Source organism: Anas acuta, chromosome 1, assembly GCF_963932015.1.
Source record: "Anas acuta chromosome 1, bAnaAcu1.1, whole genome shotgun sequence".
In the NCBI taxonomy this organism is placed as follows: domain Eukaryota; kingdom Metazoa; phylum Chordata; class Aves; order Anseriformes; family Anatidae; genus Anas; species Anas acuta.
Genome location: NC_088979.1, coordinates 62,545,439 through 62,556,460, shown reverse-complemented (window position 1 = coordinate 62,556,460; position 11,022 = coordinate 62,545,439). Strand labels below are relative to the sequence as shown.

At 48.7% G+C, this 11,022-nt stretch overlaps 1 protein-coding gene across 1 annotated transcript in view; it reads left to right on the top strand.

The window, feature by feature from the left end:
- The first annotated feature begins 235 nt into the window (after nucleotides 1-235).
- The window catches only part of GAS6 (growth arrest specific 6), a 35,671-nt gene continuing 24,884 nt past the window's right edge, over nucleotides 236-11,022 (top strand). The window contains exons 1-2 of the mRNA XM_068679166.1: nucleotides 236-469; nucleotides 594-760. Coding sequence (XP_068535267.1) covers nucleotides 277-469; nucleotides 594-760 — 360 coding nt within the window. The 5' untranslated portion in view covers nucleotides 236-276. The remainder of the gene's footprint in view (nucleotides 470-593; nucleotides 761-11,022) is intronic.

The window sequence follows — 11,022 nt, the reverse complement described above, 5'->3', positions numbered from 1 at the left end:
GGCGTGTGGCGCAGTGGCGCAGCGCCTCCACACCCCTCACCTCACTCACCCACCCTAAAACCCTACTGTAAACCTAATGTTTATCCGTGAAGAAAACACACCGGGAAGGCTTGTGTGTGCGGGGTGGACAGGTTTATTAATTCAGGCAGAGCCCAGCCGGCTCTGGCGCTGCCTTCCACCTTTGCGGAGGGGAGGAGAGAGGAGGAGGGAGGGAGGGATGGAGGGAGGGGACGGGGGTGTCCCGCGGCTCGGCGGCTGGGGGAGCGGTTGTGTAGGATGGGCGAGCGGCTCCCTGCTGGGCTCGGCAGGCTCCGCGATCCCATAGCAGCGCCCGCCCCGAGCCGCTCCTCTCCGACACCGGCCCCGGCCCCGGCCACGGCCCCGGCCCCGGCCGCCGCCATGGCGCAGCCCGCGGCGCCCCTGGGTGCCGCCCTGCTGCTGGTGCTGCTGGCGGCGGACTCCTCGCAGAGTGAGTACCCCCCGGGCGGCTTCCTGGGGACACGGGGACACGGGGACAGCCCCTTCCCTCTGCCGCAAGGCTGCTGACTGCTGCCTCCTTTCTTCTTCTTCCTCCTCCTCGTCCTCGTCCTCAGCCGTGCTGCTGCGAGCCCCCGAGGCTGCCCAGTTCCTGCGGCAGAGGCAGCGGCGAGCCTACCAGGTGTTTGAGGAGGCCAAGCAAGGGCACCTGGAGAGGGAGTGCGTGGAGGAGCGCTGCAGCAAGGAGGAGGCCCGGGAGGTCTTCGAGAACGACCCCGAGACGGTAAGCTGGGGAAGAGACCCCGCCACAGACCCCTGGTAGGGAGCAGTCTCTGCAGCCCCCCAGCCCGGGGCGCCTCGCCGCCCTGCTTGCCTCCCTATGTGGGTGCGATGCCCTCACAAAGCGGTGTGCCCGAGCAGAGGTGTCTCAGAAGGGGTTCGGCAGCCCCTCAGATCATGCTCAGCTCATTTAGCAGTTTTAGGGAGCAGTGGGTTGAGGAGCTGTCACCACGATAGCAGGGGAGCCCGTGTATGGGGATGCAGTGCTGCTGTGCGCCCCAGGACCCGCAGCTCCACCTGCACCAAGAGCCAGCCTCTTTGCCCTATGGATGCCGCCGAGATGCTTTACGAAGCTCAGCTGCACACCCAGCTACCCTTCTCCCCCTCTCCTCCCTGCCTCCAGTCTCATATTCTCCTTGCAGAGGTGACCCTGCAGGGATTTAGCACGGTTTCCCACAGGGCTCAGATGGAAAAGCCCGACGCTGTGCAGAGCCTTCCCGCTAATGGTGCAGCACCTCCTGAGATGACAGGACGGAGGCAGCGCGTGTGCAAGTGTTTGTACACAGGGCACACGCACCCGAGGCGAGGGAGGGACTGCGGAGCAGATGTGTTACGTTTCGGGCAAGTCTTGACATGTGTGCTTCGTGAGGCAGCTCCCAGCCGGCACATCCATCTCACAAGGCGCTGCAGACGGCAGCGAGCTTTTCTTCCTGACCGTCCTTATGGCACGGAGCTGACAGTGTAAATATCCACTGCACGGGACGAAACGCCTCCCAGACGGGATTTTGTGGCGTTCAGGAAAAAAAGGTGATGTGAGGTCACCAGCTTGGCTGACTGGCTTCCGACCAAGGAAGCTGCCGGAGGTGGATGACACCGATAGATCAGTGTAGGGGGTGACAGGCTGTGTAAATGTGTCAGGAGTTTTTAATTATACTTGGTATTTTACATATTAGAAAAAACAAACAAACATACAGTTCTCTAATGAAAAGAATTAAATCATTTGGGTTCGATGTCTAACAGAAATTCTCTAAGATCCAGACGTGCCATCGGAGCACGTTCTGTAGGACAAACAAAACTTCCTGTCATTGCAAAGGATTTAATTTTTTGTGCATTCCCTTCATTACTGCTAAGTCTCCAGTTCCGGAAACCCCTGAAGAAATACCACCGAAGCTGGATGAGCTTCAAGCATCTGTGCCCCCTTGCTTATTTTACATGCACTGTTACACCAAAGTACTGTATTTTGTAGCGGTACAACCCCCACCTTCTCTTCGGAGACAGAGCTCCCAAGAGCTTGCTACAGGCAGTACATCTGTAGAGCTTGCTACAGGCAGCTCCTTGCTGTCACATTACTTGAATTTGCCTGGGAAGCAGCTGTGGCACCTCCTGCCGGAGGGGCTGATGGCCCTGTTCATTAGCAGCTTTCTAATAAGTAGTGGCAGAGGCCATGTGCACGAGATATTGTTATTGTTACAAACACTGGAAGCCTTCAGGGCTTTGTAAGGCACAGATGACTACTCTTCTGGCAGTGTCTGTGGCGTCGACGGACGGAGGATTTTCCTCACTGACTTCATCTTTTCACATCTTGCCATGCATCGGAGGTAACGGAGGTCTCCCTTAAACACCAGGGAGTTAACACGTTCCCATCTCCCTGCTGCTGCATTTACACCCAGTCCTGGTGACTGATAGAAGAAAGAAGTGAGCCGAGAGAGAGCTCACTGGGGAATGATGAAAACTGCTGAAAAACCGAGGCCTAGCAGTTCGAGGAGTTACGGTGTCTGCGGTCACGCTTCAGCATGTGGTCAGGTTGCAGCTGGACCACGTTGGTTAAGCGAGGACTTTTTATTGACTGGGGAAAATGCAAAGATTACCGTTGACAGCTGCTGATTTCTTGTGTGTAGGAGGGCTGAAATTTTCGTCTCTGCTGGCTTACTGTGGTCACAGAGGCTGACTGCTGAGGTGGCATCAGAAAGAGAGAGCTGCAGCACTTCTCGTCTTGCACTGAGCCCTGTGGGCGACCTCGTGGTGGGCCAGCCATGGGGAACACATCCGCATGTTGCTCATCTCACTGTCAGGTCTACCTCTGTCTCCTGATTTTTTTGTCTCCTGAGCAAAGCAGCTTTGTCTCTCATCCCTGGTTGCCCATCAGATGTTCTAACAAAATGTATGTGTCTTACAAACCACGCTGCTCTTACTTCTCCTACGGTTGTGTGAAGGGAATTTGGAGGCCTAATTTCAAGACTGCACTGGGTTTGGCTGGGATTGAGTTCGTTTTCTTCACAGCAGCCCGCATGGTGCCGTGTTGTCGGTCTGCAACCAGAATGATGCTGATAACACCCCGGTGTTTCAGCTGTTGGTGAACAAGGCTAGAACAACACCAAGGCCTTCTCTGCAAGGCTCTCAGCCCTTCTGTGAACAGGCTGGGGGGTGTGCAAGAGGCTGGCAGGGGGCACAGCCAGGCAGGTGACCCAAAGAGCTGTTCCATGCTACCTAGCATCATGATCAGCACTACGATGGGAGAGGAATCGGGGTCAGGGAGGCTGGCCCTCTTTTGCTCAGCATCTGGCTGGGCATCAGTCTACCTGGAGGTGGTGGGTCACTTGTTCTGCTTTGTTTTCTTTCTCTCTTCTCCCACTTCTCTTTCACTTACTAAGCAGTTTTTATCTTGACCCCCAAGTTTTCTTGCTTTTGCTCTTCTTTTCCTCTTCCCCCGTCCTGTGACAGTGAGCGGCTCCCTACCAGAGTTAACCCACTGCAAAGACCTAAGACTTCAGGTTGTGATGTGAAATTACATTAACCAGTTCAATCAGGCAGCTCCAGAATTTGAGGTAAGATGAAGCAAAGCTGCAGGACAGCTTGCGTGATGCATCCCAGGTAAAACCAGGGCTTGATCCAGCCAACGGTGACACCTTACCAAGAACAGCATGGTATGGCAAGGCACCTATCTAGTGGGCAGGCCAGCATATAGGAACAAAATGGCACGTGCCTGTACCAGAGCCCCCTTCTTCTGCATCAGGCTTTCATTGATCCAGCGACCACCTTTTCGAAGGGACATCTGCAAGCGGTGAGCAGAAGAAGGGTATTTTCTGAAACCTGCATGCGAGTGTGGCCACATGTGCAATTACTTACATCAGCCGCTAATAATAGCAAGTTAGGTGGGGCCAAATGGCCATTCATTTGCAGGCCAACGCTGCTTTTGTCTTTTATGTTACGGAAAATATAAATATCAGCTCACCCAGACTGGAGGAAGGAAGATCAATTGAAACATTTTTAGATTGTGGGTGGTTTTTTTTTTTTTTTTTTTTTTTTAGGAGGCTGAACAAAACTCGGTCTGTGCTAGTTGTATGACTATACATGGTAAAAACAAGTGTGAGCCTTGGCTAATGAGTCTTGCAGCCTATCTTGTTCATGGAGCTGATTATAACGTCCTTAGGTATTACTGCAGGCTTCTGGGAAGGTCCCTGTGTTTTGATGTCTTTTAGGCTAGGGATACCAAGCAGGAAAATGAAAAGACACCATGTTGGGAAAAAATAAGGGTGGAAAGCATGTTCATGGGAGGTATGAGCCTATTATGTTCCTAAATGCAGCCTATTAAAAAGATATTTGAGGTGTGATGGATGGGTGATGTTACAAAATATCTTGGATGTGGAGATAAGGATGTTATCTCTTCTCAAATGTTGATGAGGCCTTATAAAAAGCAGTGCTGCAGAAATATTTGACCTTGGTATGCAGTCAAGGTATTGCAGCTTGTTAACTGACTGATAAAGTGCTCTGGAATTTGGTTGACCTGTTCTAAAAATGCGGCTATCCGAGCACGTCAAACAAAGGGCAGAAGGGAACGTGGCTGCTGCTGTTCTTGGAAAACACTGGATTTCACTACAGAGCAAATAACAGTAAAATAGGGACCTTGTGCAAGGATTTTCTCTGTTTTGAAAGGCTCAGCCTAGTGAAGATGTTTGAGTGCAGCCTCATCATTTCGGACCACGGCTTATCAGCACAGCATCTGTTTGCCGCTGCTCGTCATGTTTGCTGCTCTTAGTGTCGAAGAGCTGCTGGTCTGGCTGCAGACTGCCATTGAAATTGCCACGGTGAACGCTTTGAAAGCAGTCAGGCCCACCACGAAATGAGGATGCAGGTCAGCCTGGCCACCTGTGTGTGCTGTTTGTGGATCTGCCCCACAATAGGGCATCATGGAAAGCCAGCTGCTTTTCAGATATGTGCAAAATGAGTGTCTGATTGCATGAAAACTTCTGTTGCTTTCTGAGGGACTCCCATCCAAACTGATGTTAAAATCAGGTGCAGAAAGCACTGGCACAGAACTGCAGGAACACTTGGGCTGAGAGGGATGCAGGAGGTCTCTTGTCCGGTCCCCCACCCTCAGCAGGGTCAGCAGGGAGACCTGACCAGGCTACTTGGGGCGTTTCGCAGTCATGGCTTGAAAGTTGCTGATCCTGACAAAACATCCAGCAATGCCAGCAATCTTTCTTCTGGGCTGGGTTTATCAGGAATCTGAAATGCAGATGAAGCAATGTGTAGGGTATAACAGTCAGTTGGGTTGTTTTTCACAATGCTACCGGGTCACTGTTTTTATTTCTTTACTTATTCCATGACGTGGCATGGTCATGGTAGCACAGATGGGCTGCACACATCGGCTAGGGTAGGCCAGACTTCACTCTGATCTTGTGGGAAGAATGCATGGCAAGCAACATTTAGGTCTTATTTCTCAGAACACCAAGATAGATGCACGTTTGTAAATACTAATAACAAAAGCATGAAGGCATGTAGGAGGAGAGTGAAGTGGGGAAGTTAAGCAGTGTAAAATTTCTTTGAGTAATTTAGTGAATGTTGTGCTGTCTAGACATGAATAACCCTGATATCATCTCTAAATAGAGATGTCATCATCCCTGCATAGAATATTTCGTTCTATATCCAGGCAAAAATCTGGGTTTATTTGCAGCAAAAATTCTTGCCAAAGTGTATCGATTTGTTATGGCACTTTGGCAGTGTGGAGGAAGAGCTGGATTTATAACTGGTACAGATTTTTATGTCTCTTCTTCTTCTTGCAGAATTCATCTGAGAGAGGGAAAGAGTTACCAGAGAGCTCTGGGCTTGAGGAGTTAACCTGTTTGGATTCAGTGTATGGAAGAATGGATTCCTAGGCACACTGCTACCTGTTCAAAAGATTTGGAGAAAGAAAATGTGAGGACGTTTAGACTTTTGTCCAGGAATGATTTGAAGGAGAGAAGAAGGAAGTAGAAAAGTTTGAATGTCCAGCTTTATGCCATGGAGGCATAGCATAGCTGGGATGAGATCTGGGAATGCACCAGGTTCTCCCTTCCCTCTCTTCCTTCTCCCTATAGCTTTTTATACAGGGAACAAAGGATGGAAGGGATTTATACCAAGCGTTAGTGGGCCTAACTGGTCTGGAAGACGGACTGGGACAGTGGAGCAAGATGCATCCCTGTTTGTGGTGGTGAGGACACAGCGTTTGGTTGAGGTAGTGGAGTTTGGTAGCAGGAGGGTGACAAAAGTACTCCCACCTGCCTTAGGAGGCAGCTCGTACAGTCCTTAGCTAAAGGCTGCGTTATCAAAGGTTATTGAGAAGGGAGAGCGAAGTTTGCAGCTGGTGGAAGCAGACAAAGCTCCGTCAGCTCTGCTGGACTTGTGCCCACTTGATCTTTATCTGTTTCCACTCGTGTGAATTGAGCCCAGGAGTGCAGAATAGGACTGGAAATACTGAAGCAGCCCATCGTGGAAGTACTCCACACTGCACTGCCCAAGGAGCGGGAGGGGGGCGGCAAGAGAAAACAATAGTGGCTGATACTACACCAAGGGGCTGCTCGAAGCTAGCATGGAAAAAGATGTTAAGAATGGTAAATTGATGCAGGGGGATTGTGCAGGTTTGGGGCAAGGAGCAGGGTAATGGAAAAAGCAGATAAGGTTTGGGTAAGTCAGGAGTTTTTTAGCAGAATACAATAGGTTTTAAAAAGTGTGTGAGAGAGGAAGAAAGCCAATTAAATAAAGACAACAGTTTTGTGGTTACGGGCTTGCTTTGTTTGCTTTTTAAATTAAAAAATGAGGAACAGCCTACCAGGAATTAATAGACTGTGTTAGTACAGCTGCTTGAGAATCAGGTAAGGGAAACATTGAAACTGTACAAACTGGCAGTTGCGGTCCATGTGCGCTCCAAACTCTAAATGAACTTAATGAATTATGAGCAATTACTTTCCAATAGGCATGAAGAACAAGAACGGAGCCAACATCAGAGGTTCAGAAGAAACTGAGAAGGGACATGGCAAGGGCGGTGCGCGCTGCACCGCTGCTCTGGAGGCTGCGGGACAAAGAGCTGGGGTATGAAGAGGGGAAAGTGTCAGGGCAGGACAGCTACAAAAGCAGCAGCAGAAACATTTGTTTTCTCATAGTTCAGTCCACGATGAAGTAATTCAGCAAGTGCTAAGTCACCAAAACCGTGGCAATTTGAAAACAGAACCTGTGGAAGGAGTGGGAAGGGATTCTTCCTCTTCCCTTCTCCTCCACTCACAGTTTTAACTTGCTGTTCTAGAGGCTCTTTAGACATGCAGAATGCCTGTTGGGAAGTTCCCTTATTTACTGTTTGGGGTTTTCTTCCGACTCCTTTGAGCAACAGCACTGGGGCCCACAGGAAAGGTAAAGTTGGAAAGTGAGGTGGAAACCCAGGAAGAGGGGCAAGAATTGGTGTTGCCTTCATTCTGCATCATGTTACGCTACCAGTCAGGACATTGGGGTGCACACATTAAGAGACAGAAGGAGAATGCATCCTGGTTGCACTGTGCCAAATCACATGCATCCGGAGAGCTACCACATTTGGCTGACCACTGGAACAACGAGTCCGAGGTCAGTTCCAAGAAAATGTGTGGGACAGGAACAGAAATGCAAAAGTTACTTAGTTATTAAAATAATGAACAGGGAAGTGTAAGATCGGATTCTGTCACAAGGGCCTAATGTTGTCTCAGATGTCACTTCCCCATTCCTGCTCGCCTGTCCACACTAAGGCAAAATCTGGCCGTGCCCAAAAGTGGCTGAATGTTGTTGTGAGTTGCAACAGCTGCATTTATGCAAAATCCTAAGAAACAATTTACAATGCCAATAGATTACAGGAAGGGGGAGAAAAATACAGTATTTTCTCACTTCAGTTGATGAAACATTACAGAAGCTATAAGAGAGATCACAAACATTTAAATCACATTGGATGGGACATATCATCTGCTTTATTTTAAATACAGCAAATAATTGCAGAGTAATAACACTATATGGTGTCATGGAGAGTGTCATGGAGAGTGTCATGGACTGTCACGTTGTGTCAAGGAGTATGGTAGGGTTTTTTCAGATTCAGTTGTGTTTAATTTGCCTGAAGCTTATAAGCAAGCGTGAGTTGAACCACATTTAAAAGGATTATAACTATTGCAATGAGGATTCGAACAAGCAACGCTGAGTGAAGATCTGTTCTCAAACTGGGATCCTTTTTCCAAATTGCACATCAATACAGCTGGAGGGAAAGTAGCCTTTAAGTCTTGAAGCAATGGAGAAAACCTCAAGGCATTTGTGATTGGAGAGCATTCAGAATAATTTTAAAGCATGCAACCCACTCATTGGAAACACTCTTCCAGTGATTTTTCTTGGAATATTAGGTCCTCAGCACTGGTTGCATTGATTTCATGTTGTTATTGTCCAATCAAGCCCTGCCTCAGGCTACATATAGAAATAATCTCCCTGTGTGCCCTACAAATGTCAAGTATCTGTGTTTTGCTTGGCTGGACACACATGAACATTTTTTTCCCCTTCTTTTCTTTCCTTTCATTACTTTATTTTCCTGTGATTGTGCATTCTTATCATTGCTGGGTTTTTCCTCACCGCGGCGCAACATCTTTTGCTGAGGTGGGAAAAGCAGTCCTGCCTCTCAGAGGGTGAGGTAAGAGATCATTTTGGTTTCCAGTCTTCAAGATTGCACAGGGGAGCCTCATCTCTATGAAATAGGTACTACTGCTGATGGTCTTGTTTGGAAAGATCAGCAGCTCAGGGGAAGGGGCACTCATAGGCTTCGTGTATCAGAATAGCTGGGCAATGTGAAAATGGACACAAAATCTCAAAGCTGCCCTAACCAATTTAGCTGTGGTCATGGGAGACGAGACTTTGAGGCTGCTGTTGGATTGTAGCATGACCTGCTTGGTTCTCTAGGGCCTTGCTTGCTGGATTGTGGGGAGAAGCTCTCTTTATTCTTTGCATGGAGAATGCACGTTGCTCCAAAGCAAAACAGGAGGCAAACTGACCTGGTTGAGCTCCTCACATGGAGAAGCAAAGCTTGTGCAAGCCACATGGCATTGACTGGAGCTTAAATTTCTATACCTAGTGTTTCTATAGAGTTGAAATTCTGAATTGTAGGACTGGTTAATGACATTGTTTGGGAGGTAGGCCTAATCATTCAGCATGAGATTTGCTATGCAGCAAGAGCCTGGTTTAAAAAACAATGCAGGGCACTCTTGAGCATTAATGAGATTTGCATTCCCAGGTTACAGCAGTCGAGCAGTGGTTGGTATAACTGCACACCCAAGTTAAACAATAACTTACAGACAATTATGTTTGGCCATTTCTTTGCAGGCCCGCAGCACGGAAAGATGAAGTGTATTTATAAATAAAGAGGTTGTGCCATGCCCAAGTCAAACATCCAGTACTGAAAGGAGAAAAAGGGAGAGTCACTATATGGAAATGAGAAAAGGGCATGATGTGGGAGCTGTCACTGCAGCCTGAGAGGCAGCATGACACGCACGTCAGCTACGAGTTACTCAGCAAATGCTCTACAAAAGCAGCAGTTGTGCTGAAGACAGATTTTGTGCTGGTAGGCAAAGCCATGTGTTCTGACACAGGCTTTGTTTCTCGGGATTTTATTTCTGGAGGCAAATTTTTGTCGAGAAGCAGAGCCGCGAAGGCAAAATGAGTTGGACCTGTGCCTTTTCATGCTTCTCTGCAGTGTCTGAAGGAGGCCTGAATTTGCTGCGGCTTTTATTCGCTCTGCTTTTCATAATATCAGCAACTTGGGAGTTGCCAGAGACTGAGCAGCCTGTCTGCACTAAGCAAATGCTTTTTCAGAAATTACCATTGCTAATGTGAGTCGATGAGGTCCTCGTGTAGATGGTTATCTGCTGCTGCGGCAGCTCAGACAAGGCTCTGATTAGGTTCAGCCCCGATCGGGATTACCTGACCTGGTGCTCAAACAAAGCAAACAGAAGCAGTTGGCAGGCCCTCCTGGCTGAGGTTCCCGGCCTTGCCAATTGCTGTAAGCAATAGTGAGAACATTTTGCTGGTGTAGACGGGGTCATTGTTATGGTTTCGGAAGGGCTATTTATACACCGTGACTCATGGAAGGGCTGCTTGATTTCACGTTCTTCCATCTTCTCTAAAAACGCAGCATACCCTGTATAATTTCACTGACTTCTGGATTTTAGCACTAAGAGAAAGTTTGGCCATTGAGCTGAAAAGAGGTCGTGAGCTTAGGGTAGGTTTCCTTTGGCAGGCTGACGTTGATACTTCTGCCCTGTCAGCTCCACAGCCCTGTGACAGATCCGTACCTTCAGGTTACTGCTCTTGAAATTAACACTTGAAGTAACACAACATGACTTAAAATTAAATTAAATTAAATTAAAACACACTGAACAACCTGGAGCTTTGTGCTTTGTTGGCGGTGGCTTGCTTTGCTTTGTTGGTCTCTGTGCAGAAGTTATAGACTTAAGCTCTCTTCCCATTTTAGATACCCACACTAAGGGTCATAGCGACTGTGATACAAGGCTAGCTGTGGATGTGGGTGGGAGAGGAACTTCTTAGCCCCCTGAAAAAAATATTTGGTGTCACTCTACCCCAAAACAAAAGTGTGCACGCCTAGGTCTTGCACCACTGTTGAATGCTGGAGCCCAAGCGTCGTGTTTAACACATCAAAAGGTGTGTCTGTACTTCCATATCATGCACTTGGGTTTGTGTGGCAAGGGTGGGGACTGTAGTGCTTAAATCTGTCAAATCTCACAGCTCTGCCTCCTGGACAGGAAAGAAAAGGTCTCTTGCACCGAGCTGCAATCAGCAGGCACGAACCTGTCTGGAGGGCCGGGCCCCGTGCCATGTTTTCAACTTGGCTGTGAGGCCGGGGCCTTGCAGATGTGAGGCAGTTCCCGGTCTCTGCTGTTTCTCCCTCTCCACCTGAGGCCTCAGCTGAGCTGTGCTGCTGGTGGCAGACGTCTTGTCACC